At 38.8% G+C, this 18,785-nt stretch overlaps 1 protein-coding gene across 1 annotated transcript in view; it reads left to right on the forward strand.

The window, feature by feature from the left end:
• Window positions 1-18,785, forward strand: part of LOC124594191 (cytoplasmic dynein 2 heavy chain 1) — a 786,854-nt gene that overhangs the window by 463,433 nt on the left and 304,636 nt on the right. The window contains exons 42-43 of the mRNA XM_047132551.1: window positions 5,966-6,242; window positions 16,163-16,298. Coding sequence (XP_046988507.1) covers window positions 5,966-6,242; window positions 16,163-16,298 — 413 coding nt within the window. The remainder of the gene's footprint in view (window positions 1-5,965; window positions 6,243-16,162; window positions 16,299-18,785) is intronic.

Below are 18,785 nucleotides of genomic sequence, written 5' to 3' on the forward strand. Positions count from 1 at the left end.
CTAATACTTGGGTGAAATAGGAGAAATGCTTTACATGAATTTGATGGTAACAATTTAAATAAACAAAAATTAACAAGATAATACCATTTGCTATTTTGTTAGTTTAACTATTTTAGCATACATTCTAGCATTCATGGAGTTTTCCCCAATATAGAAATCATTCGGTGAGATTGAAACTAATCAAGCCTCAGTAAATTTGAAGAAGGACCAAGCACCAAGTAAACAAACACTGTAATGTTTACCACAAATCATACTATATACACTTGTTCACACTACAGTCACATGTGCATGACTTTTGGGAGAATTTTGACTGTCAGTCAGAGAATAAAGATACAAGGATTTTACCCTATTATCAATAAAATTTCAGGGTATATATCTGTCTTACACTAACAGTTATGTGGGAGACATGGGTACTTACGTACGCAAATTGCTGTCACACTTGATCACCGGTACAGAAACTTTTAGTACAATTGTCAAGACAATTGCATGGACAGAATATAAATATTTATACCATATATTTGGTACAGTATTGATAAGCAACATATGTGGAGTAGAATCTCAAAACTAATATTTTAGCACATAAAGTTGAAGAGTGCGTGAAATTATACCTATATCTCTATTGTAAAACAATGTATTCACAGCTACAGCACATCACAATGAGAACATACATCAGGAATCAAATGTATGCAATATGAACTTGTTCATGCCTCATATATAAACAATGTCTATACAGAGATTAAAAGGAGTCAAGGTCTATTAGTCATTGGCAGTTCTAAAAAAAGGTAAAAAAATTTACCCCTTAGGGAAATGGCAGCAAGGTAGGGAACAGAGCACTAATGGCACTCACTGTGAATGCCTGGAGGCAACATTCATCAGGTTGAAGAGGTTATTCAAGCAGCACTGAGGCAACAGGGTGCAACCATCTGCAGACTGTAACACACATTGGAGCAAATGATGCCTGTTGTCTGGGCTCTGAGGTCATACTTAGATCATTCCAGCAACTAGCCGAAAAGGTTAATACCAGCCTTGTTCATGGAGTTTGAGCAAAGCTCATAATCTGCAGCATTGTCTCTAGAACAGATCATAGCCCCCTGGTTCTGGAACAAGTGAAAGGCTTGAAACAGAGATTTCGAAGGTTCTGTGACAAGCTAGGCTGTCAGTTCCTGGACTTGGTGGGGTCCCCCTAAATGTGTCAGATGTGCACTACACATCAAGGGCAGCTACCCAAGTATCTGACTGTGTGTGGGGTGCATATAAGGGTTTTTTAGATTAGGCAGTGCTCCATCCATCCAGATAACTATAGTTGTTAGAAACCCAGAAGTATAGCATAAGTTGCAAAGAAATACCTCCAGCAGGTGAGAGTATTAAAATGCTAATGGTTAACTGCTGAAGCATTCACAACAGAGTGTCAGAGTTTGAAGTGCTTCTAAAGAGAATTGGGGCTCACATAATACAAGGCATGGAAAGCTAGTTAAAACCTGAAACTGACAGTAGTAAACTCAGTGGGAAAAAATGTAATATATATTGATAGGATGGGGAAATTAAGATGGTGTATTTGTCACAGTAGACCATGACAGAAATTGAAGTTACATGCAAGATTGTTTGTGCAAGACAAAGTATGAAGCCTGAGCACAAAATTGTTACAGGGTTCTTCTGTCACCCACTGGACTCAACTCCTGATGTATCCAAAAACTTAACAGAAAATCTCATTTTGCATTACATAAGTTCCATAATCATACTGTAATCATTGGAGGAGACTTAAATCATCCAACAATCAATTGTGATAATTATAATTTGTTAGTGGTGGGTGTGACAAGACACCCTGTGAAACATTGCTAAGCACCTTTTCTGAAAACTATCTAGAACAGATGTTTAGAACCCAACTCAGGATGGAAATATATTACATCTAACGGCAGCAAACAGACCTGACTTCTTTAGGAAGTCCACATTGAAATCAGTATCACTGACAATGAGACTGTTACAGCAGCAGTGAAATGGTACCCACATACAAAGGGCAACTATATGTTCACCAAATTAGACAAAGAAACAGTAGTGTCACATCTGAATGAGAAACTTGAAACTTTAAGCTCAGGACAGGAACATGTAGAGGAACTATGGTTCAAGTTTAAAAGAGTAGTTGACCATCCTGTGTGTAGATATGCACCAGGTAGAACAGAGCCACTACTACTGCATATTAGATATAAAACAAAGCATAGGGCTATAGATCGGGAGATATTGAATGAAACACACTTGAAAGTCAAGTGGGCAGTGTGTGAAGCCTTCAGAGAGTACCATAGCAGAATATTGTTGGAAAATCTTTCTCAAAACCCAAAGAAATTTTGGTCATATGTAAATGTTGCTAGTGGCATGAAACTTAGTATCCACACACTCATGGACAAGGCAGGAACTGGAATTGAGAATAGCAAAGCAAATGCAGAAATAATCAACACTGTTGCCAAATGTTCCTTTACAAAGGAAAACCCAGGAGTTTTGCCCCAATTTAATCTGCATACCACTAAAAAGATGATTGAAATAGGAAATGGTGTGAGTGGCATTGAGAAACAGCTGAAATTGTTAAAACTGAGCAAAGCCACAGGGCCCAGTGGAATTCCTAGCAGATCCTATGCCCAATTTCCTGCTGAATTAGCCTCTCTCTTGACTGTAATCCACCACAGACCCCTCAAACAAAAAAACCATGCCCAGTAGCTGGAAGAAAACACTGGTCACACTTGTGTACAAGAAGGTAGCAGAAGTGATCCACAAAACTACTGTACAATATCCTTGACACCATTTTGTTGTTGGTCTCAAACATAGGATGACCTCCACCATACGGCCAGCATGTATTTCGAAAACATAGACCATGTGATACTCAACACACACTTTTCTCACATGACATCCTGAAACACATGGATCAAGGCAGTCATCTAGATGCAGTTTTTCTTGATTTCCATAAAGCATTTGACTCAGTTTTGCAGCTACTATCATAAATATAATCATATGGGATATCTCACAAATTTGTGACCAGATTGAGGATTTCTTGGTAGGGAGGATGAAGCATATTATTGTGGATGAAGAGTCTTCAAAAGATGTAGAAGTAACTTCAGATGTACACAGGAAAGTGTGTTGGGCCCTTGATGTTCATGTTGTATTTTAATGATCTTGCATACAGTGTTAATAGAAATCTCAGAATTTTCGCAGATGATGGGGTTATCTACAACAAAGTACACTCTGAATGAAGCTGTGGAGATATTCAGTCAATCATTGATAAGAATTCAGTAGTGCGAAAACTGGCAACTTGCTTTAAACGTTCAAAAATGTTATATTATGCATTTCAAAAAATGAAAACACATAGTATCCTATGAATATAATAACAGTGAGTCACAGCTGTATTCAGTAAACTCATACAAGGGTCTAAGTTTAACACTGGGTAAGAACATGAAATGGAATGATCACATAGGCTCATTTGTGGTTAGAGGTTTAGCTGACTTTATTGGTAGAATACTAGGGAAATGTAATCAGTTTGCAAAGGAGATGGCTTACATTATTCACGCAACCTATCATAGCATATTGCTCAAGTCTGCAGGAACTGTACAAAATAATACAGCAGGGAAAAATGAATATGTACAGAGAATGGCAGCATGAATGGCCACAGATTCGTTTGACCCACAGGAGAACGACACAGTCTGGTTGGAGGAGCTTCACTGGCAGGCTCTTTAGCATAGGCAGAACATATCCTGAGAAAGTCTACCAACCAGGTTTCAGGGACTGACTTTAAATGATGACTCTATGAAAATACCTCAACCCTCTCCATTTCACATACATGGGTATCATGAGGACAAGATTACATTAATTTTAGCATGCACAGAGGTGTTTCAGTGCTCAATATCTGAATGGAAGAGGGAAAACCCCAAATAATTGGTACAGTGATACGTATCCTTTACCATACTCTTCATATTGGTTTGCAGAGTATAGATGAAGGTGTAGATGTGGACATAATATATATCTTTCTATTGCACGTGAGTCTGTGGGAAAGACAATGTAAGTGTTATTACAAAAACTGTTAAAAAATTGAAAGAGATATTCTTTGGAATAACATGAACTTATACATTCTATAGACTGTCTCTTTTAATTGTTTAACAGTTTTTCAAATAACAGTTTATGTCGTATGAAATGGTTTGTGCTGGTAGTATCAGCAGTGATGAATAGTTACATACACATGCCCATAGACACATGTAGACACATGCTGTGTGATATAATGCTATAAATCATGTACAGAAGGATGTACATATTGATCTCTTAGTGTTATTTGCTTTACCTTAGATACATTGGTACTATTTTGCTTTAATAATTCTCTGTATAGGCATCAGTTATCTATGAGACCTAACAAGTTCATTTTGCATACACTTGATTTCTGATGTATGATCTCTGTGTTGTGATGTACCGTAGTTGTGAACACTTTGTTTTAAAAACACATTCATCAGCTTTATGTACTAAGATATTAGTTTTGAGATTCAGTACTACATATGTCACTCATCAATGTTGTACCAAATATATAGTATAAATATTTATATTCTGTCTATGAAATATGTGTTGACACATGTACTAAAAGTGTCTGTACCAGTGACCTTTGCTTCTCTGAAAAGCTATGATGTATTTGTATCTCCTGTCACATCTATATATTCTCACATTATCTTTGCAAATTATACACTGAAGAGCCAAAGAAACTGGTACTCCTGCCTAATATCATGTAGGACCCCCACGAGATGCATGGACTCAACTAATGTCTGAAGTAGTGCTCAAGCAAAATGACACTATGAATCCTGTAATGCTGTCCATAAATCTGTAAGAGTATGAGGGGATGGAGAACTCTTCTGTACAGCAAGTTGCAAGGCATGACAGATATGCTCAATAATGTTCATGTCTGGGGAGTTTGATAGCCAGTGGAATGTTTAAACTCAGAAGAGTGTTCCCAGAGCCACTCTGTAGCAATTCTGGATGTGTGGGGTCTCGTGTTGTCCTACTGGAATTGCCCAAGTCCATCGGAATGCACAGTAGACTTCAGTGGATGCAGGTGATCAGACAGGATGCTTACATACTTGCCACCTGTCAGAGTCATATCTAGACATATCAGGGGTTCCTTATCATTCCAACTGCACACACCCCACAACCATTACAGAACCTCCATCAGCTTGAACAGTCCCCTGCTGACATGCAGGATCTATGGATTGATGAGGCTCCATACCCGTACATGTCCATCTGCTCGATACAATTTGAAACGAGACTCATCTAACCAGGCAGCATATTCCTAGTCATCGTCAGTCAAACGTCAGAGTTAATGGGCCCAGGCAAGGTGTAAAACTTTGTATTATGCTGTCATCAAGGGTACACAAGTGGGCCTTTGGCTCCGAAACCCCATATTCATGATGTTTTGTTGAATGGTTCGCATGCTGAAACTTATTGATGGCCCAGCATTGAAACCTGCAGCAAATTGCGGAAGGGTTGCACTTCTGTCATGTTGAATAATTCTCTCTAGTTGTCATCGCTCCTGTTCTTGCAGCATCTTTTTCCAGCCGCAGCCATGTAGGAGATTTGATGTATTACCAGATTCCTGATATTCACAGTACACTCATGAAATGGTCGTATGGAAAATCCCCACCTCATCTCTTCCTCGGAGATGCTGTGTCTCATCGCTTGTGTGCCGACTATAACACCACATTCAAACTCACTTGAATTTTGAAAACCTGCCATTGTAGCAGGAGTAATTGATCCGACAACTGTGCCAGACACTTCTTGTCTTATATAGGTGTTGCCAACCACAGTGCCGTATTCTGCCTGTTTACATATCTCTGTATTTGAATTCACATGCCTGTACCACTTTCTTTGGTGCTTCAGTGTGTATTTTTTAATTATTCAGCTAGTAGGACTATTAGTAATACTTTCTCATGTTGTTGTACATTTATTACAGCTACCCAGCTAAAGAGGATTTGAAGTCAATATATGGAATTTATTTGTCAAGGACCCTTAGCATGTCATCACATCCTGTTTGGCATTCTTTGTCAAAGATTTCTGCACTTGCATCATCTATGGTGAAAATCTATCAAGATGTAAAGCTGAGTTTCCAACAAAATCAGCAAAAGAACAGCCATTACATATTTACTCCTTGTGACCTGACTCATTGCTGTATGTCTCTTGTAAGATATGAACTTCCTCCTGGTGACAACACAGCTGATTACCTGTTAGAGGTAACTTATTTTTTATTTTTTTTAGAGTTCTTTAGTTGTTTTAACAGTACTTCCTTCAATTATGGACTGTTTATTGCTCTTTGTTCTCTTGGATAACTGATTATACACAGTCTTGGGGGGGGGGGGGGGGGGGGGGGGAGGAGGAGGAGGAATGATACATGGTTGAGTGTCAATCTAATTTTGTACATGTCCACACCATTGATTATAGAGTCACAATTCTGTGTGATAGGTAGAATGACCACCAGGTTAGTGTTGTTACAAGTCCTGATAGATTATATAACGATATGAACAATGTCAGATATTGAGTGATCACTGTGGAGAACACAGAGATATCACTATTCATGTGGGACAGCATTGTCAGCATCTGAGGAAGTTTGAAAGAGGCCTCCTTGTGGGTCTCCAATTGGGCAGCTGGTGAGTTGGTGCAATATGAATATTTATGGGGTATTTAGATGTGATGATGACCTGATGTTGGACTGCATGAGAACATGAGAGAAGGCATACTTGTCATGAAGTTTCTGGTCGACCAAGTGTGACCACTACAAGTGCGAATCACTGTATTATGCACCAAGGATATTTTAACCCCTTTACATCTGCACCTGCCATCTGAGAACAAGTAATAGACCTGGTTCAACATTCTGTGTCATCCGGCACCATTGATTGGAGACTAGCAGCAGCCGGATTAAAGAATTACTGCCCCATGCAAAGGCTGGTCTTAACATCACAACACAGAAGCCTCCATTTGGAATTTGGAGCGGTGCCACAACCAGGAAGCATGGATAGCTACTGAATGATGTTGCATTGTGTTCAGTGATGAATTGCTGTTCTACATGACCCCATGTGACAATCGTTGGCAAATACGGTGGCAACTTGGAGAGAGGTTCCATTCTTTTCTTGTTTTGGAGAAGCACAATAATGTTACTCCTGGCATCATGGTATGTGAAGCCATTGGGTATAGCTTCAGGTCATGGCTGCTAGTAATTGAGGAGGGAACTCTGACAGCACAACCGTATGTTATGGTTATCCAGTGTCCTCATGACATATTTTTCATGAGAGAGTATGGTGGTGTCATTTTTCAATAGGACATCACTCGTACACACATGACACATGTCTCTGTGAACTGTCTGCAAGATGTTGAGGGACTCCAGCGGCCAGCCAGGTGCCCTTATCTGTCCCTGATAGAATGTGTCTCGGAACAGATCGGACCTCCACTATGTCCCAATGCCAGTATCCAGAATAGCAAGAACCAGTTACAACAGTTGTGGATGGCTTGACTTGGGAAAGGATACAATGGCTTAATAACACTCTTTTCAGCCATACCAGTACATATATTCAGGCTAAAGGGCACATCAGAGTGAAAAGTGGGCTCATACTGCCAAGTTATTTGTAAATTTGACTTGATTTTGGAGTCACTGAAATAATATCACATACCCTCCCAACCCATGAAGTTTCATTTTGTTCCCTCTTTTCCTTCTGGATGCCACACTTTTTTTTTCCAGGCTCTCTCTTTCTCTCTCTGTTGTTGCATACATTCAATTTTGATTGTACCCTGATGTGAATCCTCATTTTCCTACTGCTACTGAGAGCTAATAGTTTCTCCTTCTCCATGTCCTTAATTACTGCATGCTCCCTGCATGTCCTGCACATCTTATCACCTCCAAGTTGTCACAAGTCTTTTCTCTCCTTCTTCACACCAGTTACCCATAAAAAATCAGTACACTCATTCTATAGATCGCTGCTTTTGCTGTCAGTGTTGATATGTGTGTAAGAATGTGTGCCTAACCTGGAAAACAATGTTGTTTACAGATATTGTCTGTGCTGTATTACGTGTTTATGCTCCATACATCAATCAGCTGCAAGTGATCAATTTCATATCTTCAATATTATTTGTTGTTTCAATCATGATGTTTCCATTATCCTGAAGAAGGTATTCTTAAATGATAATAATGTTTTTCATTCAGCATGTATTACGTTAAACCACAAAACAGTTACTTCTACACCACCAACTGTAATATCTGCAGATCTGAGAAGCATTACATAAAAAATTCATACTGAGATTATTAAATTTTTATTTCTCTGAAGAAGGAATCATTGTGTAAACAATGGTAAGAAGGAGTTTGAAAATCTTGTAGGGCTGCTGCAGGGTAGGTAGTGCTGAGAAATAGTAGTCAAGAAAAAATTTGATACATTGTGCATTCCTGATTTAATTAGCATTGAAGTTAGCCAACCAGGTTGTTGAGGATGCAAATATGCAAATCCAAGTACCTGCCAGAGATGGTATGACCAAACATTTTCTTCATTTGTTTTGTTGGCGTGGAGTGGACAGTAGCGAGGATAGAACCTACAGCTAACGGGTAAGCTGTCTGGTGCTCTACTACCTATGCTGTGAGAACAACTGACTCTAACTGTATCAGCTTGTGTAGTGGATGTGGGGAACAGCACATTATACTGTTGTGATGTTTAAAGGTTTCCCAGCATATGGAACACATTATACTGTTAACTGGCATTAGTTCGTGCATCAAGGAGTATTGGCATTTGGTTCTAGGCTATGTGAAACCAACTATTTTGTGTTTTTAAATGATTACTTATAATGTACATTTTCAGGAGAACATGCATCGTATAAAACATTCCTATCAAAATAATTTACCTATATTGTTTGAAAATCAAATTCTAAACTGAACTCTAAAATGTGCCACTGTTCATAGACATCTCTGGTTCTGCGAGTTATCACATGTTCAGACATTCATGACCAGTTAAAATGCACCCATTTCAGAAGTGACAAATTAAGGTAGGTGAGCAAAAGCTACATTGGGGAGGCAGGCTAATTTAAGAGAGGTATTTGAGAATGTTCGTAAATTTAACCTAAATTACAGATGAAGGTAAATAATTTCCAAACTTAAAACAAAAATTGTTTGATTTTTTTCTCAACAGTTCCAGAAGAATAACGTTTTCTAATTTTTTGACATATTTCAGTTGCATAAATCATTTATATGATTTCCCATAAAAAAAGGAGAAGTTCATATTTAAACCTGGATTCCCTGAGAAAAGGAAATTGCACTTCAAAGGTTTAATAGCAAATATTTTAACAGTTTTTGTCAGATAGTTTTTGTTGTATTTTCATTTTTTTTATGTTTGGCTTATTTTGAGAAAAATTGACAACAAACACATTCATTAATTCCAACAGCTACAGTATCTACAATTTTTAGTAACTGCTTATGATTTCACCTGACCAAATTCCAATAATGTGTAACTCTTTGGTCATAATTGTGAAACAGCAATAAACTTCATAATTAATCAGCAGCAATAAATGTAACAAGTACACAAAAAATAATGATAATTATGAGGCAATAAATCTGATGCTTACTTAAGTCATAAATGACAACAAAATAGCCAAGAATGAAAAGTAACAAGCCACTAATGACAACAAAATAGCCAAGAATGAAAAGTAACAATAATTTTTCACAACTGCTGCACAAAGTGTCCTCTTCCAATTCGACTACACACATTGCACCACTGCATCAAGGAGCCTGCAAGTTTTCCAAAATTAAAGGTTTCCCTGATTTCATCAAAGCTAAAAATTAATCTCCCAAGAAGCTCTTTGACTGTGTCTACTGGAGTTGCATAGACAATTTTCTTGACATGCCCCCACAAATAAAAATCTGAAGACATAAGATCTGATGAATGAGCTGGCCAGGGAACTGGACACCCCAGCCAAACCATCTCTGCAGGTACCACACATCTCAATGCTCATGAAGCACAACAACAAAGTGTGGAGGTTCACCATCATGTTGTAACCACATACCTGATGGACCACCAGAGGAACATCTAAATACAATGGAAGGACATTCACATAGAACGCTAAATAAGTCTGTCTGTTTAAAATGAGGAGAAAGTAGGTTGGAGTGCAGCAAACAGATGCCTCCAGTACCTGCTACACTTATGCTGATATGAATTAAAACAGGTGCCATGCATCTTTTCACCATACCAAATGTGGCTGTTTCGTGAACTGAATGGACCTTCTTTGGTGGTCCATGCCTTGTCTGTCCACAAGACCATCCTTTTGAAATTTGGGTAGTCATCCTATAGAGAGTAGACACCTGGACTGTAATACAAAAGATGGAAAGAAAACTTCTGACATTTGAGAATGCATCTCCGAGACAGATTTTTGGGCCAATGAAGGAAGGGGGCGACTGAAGGAAAAGCAAAAATCGTGAATTGCTGGAGTTTATGAGTTGCTGACATAGTGGCTCTGATTAGAGAGAGAGGAGACAGAGGTAGCATGGACATGTAATGCGGCGAGAAGACACAGAGGCAACAGACTGAGGGGAAGATCACGGCTGAGATGGATTGCTGTGCTCAAAGAGGGCAAGAAACCGACTACAGTTTGTGTGACCAATCTAGTAAGTGTTAGTAAGTAGTGTATTAGTTTAAGCACCACATGGAATATTGATCAAGAAGGATAGCAACCTTCCTCCGAATCTTGCACTTTCTGTAGGCAGTATGAAAATAAGTTTTCATCATGTAGGACATCTAATACTACAGTGTGCAAAATGTTTAGTGACAGACAATTAAATTTTGCCACCTTTAGGTATTACGTATAATTTAAGAAAATCAGATTAATTTTACTTACTCCCAAAGCATTATCAAGGGCCCTCAAGCTGGCACTATGATTTGCGACCACCATATCTAGAATGTTTTCTTCAAATGGAATGTTCTGCATGCAGCATTGTTGTCTAATGTCAACTTTGTTAATAACAGGTTTTCTGGTCTCCCTTAATCTTCTATGATCCACTACAGAAGTATTCACACATGGAATAATGTGGTCTTGAAATCTTGTGTTGTAGATTACATGGGACTCCAGTGCATTTTGACCCACAGTGCCGTATACCTAATAGATATTGGTGTATCCATTGAATGAATACCAGTGCCACATCTTCTTACCACTACATTCACTATTGTGAGGTGTGAGTGTCAAGCCTATCTCCATCATCCTGTTGCTCCTCTTTCAGTATAAATTCACGGCTAAATGAACCATTCCAATAAAGATCGACTGTATAAATAAGATTTCCAAAGATGTTTGAATAACTAGCATATCTAGCATATACAATTCTGCTTCACAAACTGGTACCATTAATGTCAGTTATTCTCATAGCGTAGATGGTAGTACACAGGACTGCTCAGCCAATGACTCAGGTTCAATCCATGCTACTGTCCATTGTCCAGTTCTTATATCACTCTCTTGTTTGGTTTGAGAAAACCAAATGAAGAACACGTGACAATACTGTCTTTGGCAAGCTGCTTGAATGTTCACTCCTAACAACCTGATAGGCTAACTTCAGTGCTGTTTAAATTGGAAACTGCACAACATGTTGAATTTTTTTCTTAACAATTATGTCTCACCACAACCTACCTTGCATCACCCTTAGCTTTCCAGACTGTTTCTAACAAACATTATACCCCCAGTACACACACACACACACACACACACACACACACACACACACAAAACACACACACATTCTTCTTGATATGCTTTTCTGAGTATTTTAAAAGTATGAAGACAACAAATGCAGCAAATGTTCAAGCATACAACGTCTCAAAACCTGTGGTTCTGATTTCATTCCATCATAGGCACTGGTATAGGGTACCAGTGGAGTTCTGAAAAACTGGTGTCTGGGGGAAGAATCCAGATGACACGTTTGGTAAAACAGACACCGAGGTCATGACTTTCATGTTGTAGAGTGTGCTCTGCAACAGGATATTGCATTGCCAGTACACACACTCTGCCTTTGCTCATTCGTCCTAACTGATATCTCAGTGGTGGGCATGCTGATGTAAAAGGCTGAACAGAGTTTACATAACAGCTGGTATATGACATGATCTCCCTTTGATGGTCTATATTTTTCCTGTTAAAAGGCTATTCGGAGTAGGTATTAAAATTCATGGAGAAGAAATAAAAACTTTGAGGTTCGCTGATGACATTGTAATTCTGTCAGAGACAGCAAAGGACTTGGAAGAGCAGTTGAATGGAATGGACAGTGTCTTGAAGGGAGGATATAAGATGAACATCAACAAAAGCAAAACAAGGATAATGGAATGTAGTCTAATTAAGTCGGGTGATGCTGAGGGAATTAGATTAGGAAATGAGACACTTAAAGTAGTAAAGGAGTTTTGCTATTTGGGGAGCAAAATAACTGATGATGGTCGAAGTAGAGAGGATATAAAATGTAGGCTGGCAATGGCAAGGAAAGCGTTTCTGAAGAAGAGAAATTTGTTAACATCCAGTATTGATTTAAGTGTCAGGAAGTCATTTCTGAAAGTATTCGTATGGAGTGTAGCCATGTATGGAAGTGAAACATGGACGATAAATCGTTTGGAAAAGAAGAGAATAGAAGCTTTCGAAATGTGGTGCTACAGAAGAATGCTGAAGATTAGATGGGTAGATCACATAATTAATGAGGAAGTATTGAATAGGATTGGGGAGAAGAGAAGTTTGTGGCACAACTTGACCAGAAGAAGGGATAGGTTGGTAGGACATGTTCTGAGGCATCAAGGGATCACAAATTTAGTATTGGAGGGCAGCGTGGAGGGTAAAAATCGTAGAGGGAGACCAAGAGATGAATACACTAAACAGATTCAGAAGGATGTAGGTTGCAGTAGGTACTGGGAGATGAAAAAGCTTGCACAGGATAGAGTAGCATGGAGAGCTGCATCAAACCAGTCTCAGGACTGAAGACCACAACAACAACAACAACATAGGTGGAGGTAGTAGTGTGCATAGGGCAAGTCTTATAGTGCAGATAGTCACAGACATGGGAGCCGTAGGGTGGGAAGATGGGTGCAGAAGGAGCATACAGTCTGACAAGGATAGTGCAGAGATTGAGAGGATGATGAAATGCTATTCTGGGTGTGGTGGGCAAAATGTCAGACAGAAAGGATCTCATTTCAGGGCATGATTCTAGGAAGCTATATCCTTGTTGAGGTAGCTGATCAATACAGCACTTGTCACCATTATGATTTTCTGTTTAAAACAGGGGTTTCATTTTGAATATTCCATCATATCTCCATCATGATAATAAAACAAGTATAAATATGTAAAGGCTAACTTTCTTTGTTCTGTATTTGATTGGTTGTTCACATGGAGGGGCACTGTTGAGTATCCACAATGACACTGATGTGCCATTCCCTAAGACTGTTCCATTTGAATAGTCCTCATTCCTTCAGCTGTCTGCGTAACAATCAGTTTGGTTTAGTTTACAGTACATTGTGTGCATCTAGCAGGGTGGTTGTGTACCTGATCAGATTGGTAGGTTGGATCATAAGTTTGTAGCATTTATTTTTGCTTCTTGGTATTCCAGTTGCTGTAGGTTTATTTATTGATTGTCATTTTTATTGGTAGTTCACTGTTGCTATTTCAATTTACATAATGTCATTGTGTCATTTAGAGACAGTGAGTGAAGCTGTGAAAGCTAGAAAATGGAGTACCAAGTGGAGAAATCGGAAAATTTCTACATGTTCTTCTGTTTATGAGTTCAGCAGAAGGGTGACAACAGTGGAAGCTGCCAGAAAAATTTGTGCCATCTATGGGGATAATGCCATTGAGCGCCAAAATCACAAAAATCAGCGGGGCCACATGAGCATCTCTGCTTGTTTGTCATCAGTTGGTTTGTGAAAACGCCAATTATTCATATCCTTTATCATTACTGGTGATGAAAAATTGTTCATATCCTTTATCATTACTGGTGACGAAAAATTGTCTTTAAGCTAACATAAGGCAAGGAAAGAAATGGTTGAGCACAAACAAGGTCGCAACTCCCCAAACAAAGACCAGTGTGCATCCACAGAAGATAATGTTATGCATCTGATGGAACAACGACAGTGTGGTGTACTAAAAATTGCTTCCCCAAGATGTAACCATCACTACTGACATTTGTTGTCAACAACTGAGATGTAGACACAATCCATGAACAATGAGGAAGACTGTGTGAAGTGATGCTGTTCCACAATAATGCCTGCCTGCCTTCTGCTAGAATGACAAAACATGCTGTACTGGGGTTTGTTAGGGAAGTCTTGTGCCTTTAGATTTTCACTTTTTTCAGATCTCTATTGAAAAACCTTCAAAGAACTTCCTTTCAGGATGAAAATGTGCTCCAAATATGGCTTGACAAATTCTTCACCTCAAAACCATGTTATTTCAGTAGTTTCAGAATCAAAGAGTTGTCACAGTATTGGCAGACTTTTGTAAACAGGTAAGTAAAATGAATTATTGATGACTAAAGTCTCTCTTTTATGTGTATTTGTTGTGTTTATCAAACTTGTGGAAAAATGCTGGAAAAATGCCATGAATTTATACACAGCCCTAATACCTCACAATGGCAGATGTATATTGAAATATATGCTGTAATTGTAGCTTTTTTCATCTGGATGGCTTTCTAGTATGACAACAGCAACAAAGGTTAGTGTAACCCAATCACAATAGTTTATAAATTGTAGTGGTTCATGGAAACTGATGCCAATGCAAGTGTTTCACGATCCAGAAGGCCCAGAATGACAACATACAAGGAAGAACAGTTCACATGTGTGCAGAGTAAACATCAGACGACTCGTACTGCACATTTGCGGGTGACTCCAATCTCTGTCTCTACAGTGAAATGTCTTCTTTTTGAACAGAGTTTAAAGGGGTAGGTAGCACACAAAAAACCTTTATTAGACAAGCAAAATAAGGTGAAATAGTTGCAGTGCGCGCAGAAAAATAAAAACTGGTGTGTGCAGCAATGGTCCAAGGTATTATTCATATACAAATATAAGTCTGAAGTGTATGTAAGCAATCATTGAATGTTTGTTCATTGACTTTGTGGAGAACTTACACAGAGTCAGTGTGTGGTACTAACGGTGAAGCGTAATGGCTTTGGTGTGGTGGCATTTTGCAGGTGATAAGGTCAGCGATCTAATGAGAATTAATGGTTCAAATGGTTCTGAGCACTATGGGACTCAACTGCTGAGGTCATTAGTCCCCTAGAACTTAGAACTAGTTAAACCTAACTAACCTAAGGACATCACAAACATCCATGCCCGAGGCAGGATTCGAACCTGCGACCGTAGCGGTCTTGCGGTTCCAGATTGCAGCGCCTTTAACCGGATGGCCACTTCGGCCGGCTGAGAATTAATGGAACATTAGAGAAGGAAGTTATCACAGGATACTGATCAACAATGCAGTTCCATTTGGCAAAAGACTTATTGTTCATGTGTTTGTTCTGCAGCAGAGCAATGATCCGAAACATGCTTCTAAATTGTGCAGATGGTATTACAATAGAAAAGAGAAATGCGGGGAACTGGAGAATATGATTTGGCCATGCCAGTCACCAGACTTAAATCCTATTGAACTCTTATGATATGAACTTGACAGGAAGATCAGGAAACAGAGGTCATTTCATGCTGCAGATCTCTGGCATAATTTACAGATGTGTTGGACTACAATATCTGCAAAAATATTATAAAATCATATATCCAGAAGACCAAGAGTTTGTGCAACTGTTCTGAGGACAAAGGGTGGACTTTGAAGTGGCAAAATCTAAACCCTATTTTGTTGTAATTAATGACAGAGAGAGAAAATATTTATTTTAGTGATCTCTTTTGCTTGTATGATGTGTTTGTACATTGAATTAAAGTATATAGTTTTATCATTGGTGAGTGAAAACTTCCCAGAACCCATGTCTTTTCCCTGTTCTTCCCTGTCAGCTCCCCCCCCCCCTCCCCCACCCCCCTCCTCCACACATACACACACTATCCACATCATCTACCACGATTTGAGAAAATTTAAGTGAAAATTAATCTGCTTAATTTTTCTTATGCAGCTTTCTACATTTTCTTACAAAATAAACTTTGTGTATTTGTTAATGGAAAGGTTATTCTTTGTCCAGATTTTAGTTTATGAGACCCTAAGGTTGTACCGTGACAGACTGACATCAGATAATGACAGAAAACAATTGGATTCCATTGTAAACAAAGTTCTGCAAACTGACTGGAATCGTGAATTAATGGTGGAAAGAATTTCAGGTAAATGTGCATGTATATGCAACATAAATGTAAGTAATAAAATAATATAAACTAATAAAAAACAAATTTAAGGAGTTATATCTGAATATAAAACAGTGTAATAATTTTAAGATGAAATTTTATCGCTCCAAAAATTACCTTCATTTATTGTTCATTTTACATAAATAACATATAGAGGCTAACCTTATATCAAAATACAGATTTTTGTTTTTTAATGCAAAAACTGTACTGATTCTGTTGTGGTACATTTAGTGGAATTTCTTTTTTTCCACATGTTATGTTAGATAGTTGCAAGGGCAACAGTCTGGATGATTGACTGATCTGGCCTTGTAACAATAACCAAAACGGCCTTGCTGTGCTGGTACTGCGAACGGCTGAAAGCAAGGGGAAACTACAGCCGTAATTTTTCCCGAGGGCATGCAGCCTTACTGTATGATTACATGATGATGGCGTCCTCTAGGGTAAAATATTCTGGAGGTAAAATAGTCCCCCATTCGGATCTCCGGGCGGGGACTACTCAAGAGGATGTCGTTATCAGGAGAAAGAAAACTGGCGTTCTACGGATCGGAGCGTGGAATGTCTGATCCCTTAATCGGGCAGGTAGGTTAGAAAATTTAAAAAGGGAAATGGATAGGTTGAAGTTAGATATAGTGGGAATTAGTGAAGTTCGGTGGCAGGAGGAACAAGACTTCTGGTCAGGTGACTACAGGGTTATAAACACAAAATCAAATAGGGGTAATGCAGGAGTAGGTTTAATAATGAATAGGAAAATAGGAATGCGGGTAAGCTACTACAAACAGCATAGTGAACGCATTATTGTGGCCAAGATAGATACGAAGCCCACACCTACTACAGTAGTACAAGTTTATATGCCAACTAGCTCTGCAGATGACGAAGAAATTGAAGAAATGTATGGTGAAATAAAAGAAATTATTCAGATTGTGAAGAGAGACGAAAATTTAATAGTCATGGGTGACTGGAATTCGAGTGTAGGAAGAGGGAGAGAAGGAAACATAGTAGGTGAATATGGATTGGGGGACAGAAATGGAAGGGGAAGCCGCCTGGTAGAATTTTGCACAGAGCACAACATAATCATAACTAACACTTGGATTAAGAATCATGAAAGAAGGTTGTATACATGGAAGAACCCTGGAGATACTAAAAGGTATCAGATAGATTATATAATAGTAAGACAGAGATTTAGGAACCAGGTTTTAAATTGTAAGACATTTCCAGGGGCAGATGTGGACTCTGACCACAATCTATTGGTTATGACCTGTAGATTAAAACTGAAGAAACTGCAAAAAGGTGGGAATTTAAGGAGATGGGACCTGGATAAACTAAAAGAACCAGAGGTTGTACAGAGATTCAGGGAGAGCATAAGGGAGCAATTGACAGGAATGGGGGAAATAAATACAGTAGAAGAAGAATGGGTAGCTTTGAGGGATGAAGTAGTGAAGGCAGCAGAGGATCAAGTAGGTAAAAAGACGAGGGCTAGTAGAAATCCTTGGGTAACAGAAGAAATATTGAATTTAATTGATGAAAGGAGAAAATATAAAAATGCAGTAAGTGAAACAGGCAAAAAGGAATACAAACGTATCAAAAATGAGATCGACAGGAAGTGCAAAATGGCTAAGCAGGGATGGCTAGAGGACAAATGTAAGGATGTAGAGGCCTATCTCACTAGGGGTAAGATAGATACCGCCTACAGGAAAATTAAAGAGACCTTTGGAGATAAGAGAACGACTTGTATGAATATCAAGAGCTTAGATGGAAATCCAGTTGTAAGCAAAGAAGGGAAGGCAGAAAGGTGGAAGGAGTATATAGAGGGTCTATACAAGGGCAATGTACTTGAGGACAATATTATGGAAATGGAAGAGGATGTAGATGAAGATGAAATGGGAGATTTGATACTGCGTGAAGAGTTTGACAGAGCACTGAAAGACCTGAATCGAAACAAGGCCCCCGGAGTAGACAATATTCCATCGGGACTACTGACGGCCATGGGAGAGCCAGTCCTGACAAAACTCTACCATCTGGTGAGCAAGATGTATGAAACAGGCGAAATACCCTCAGACTTCAAGAAGAATATAATAATTCCAATCCCAAAGAAAGCAGGTGTTGACAGATGTGAAAATTATCGAACTATCAGCTTAATAAGTCACAGCTGCAAAATACTAACACGAATTCTTTACAGACGAATGGAAAAACTAGTAGAAGCCAACCTCGGGGAAGATCAGTTTGGATTCCGTAGAAACACTGGAACACGTGAGGCAATACTGACCTTACGACTTATCTTAGAAGAAAGATTAAGGAAAGGCAAACCTACGTTTCTAGCATTTGTAGACTTAGAGAAAGCTTTTGACAATGTTGACTGGAATACTCTCTTTCAAATTCTAAAGGTGGCAGGGGTAAAATACAGGGAGCGAAAGGCTATTTACAATTTGTACAGAAACCAGATGGCAGTTATAAGAGTCGAGGGACATG

The sequence above is a fragment of the Schistocerca americana genome, chromosome 2 (genome assembly GCF_021461395.2).
Source record: "Schistocerca americana isolate TAMUIC-IGC-003095 chromosome 2, iqSchAmer2.1, whole genome shotgun sequence".
NCBI lineage: Eukaryota > Metazoa > Arthropoda > Insecta > Orthoptera > Acrididae > Schistocerca > Schistocerca americana.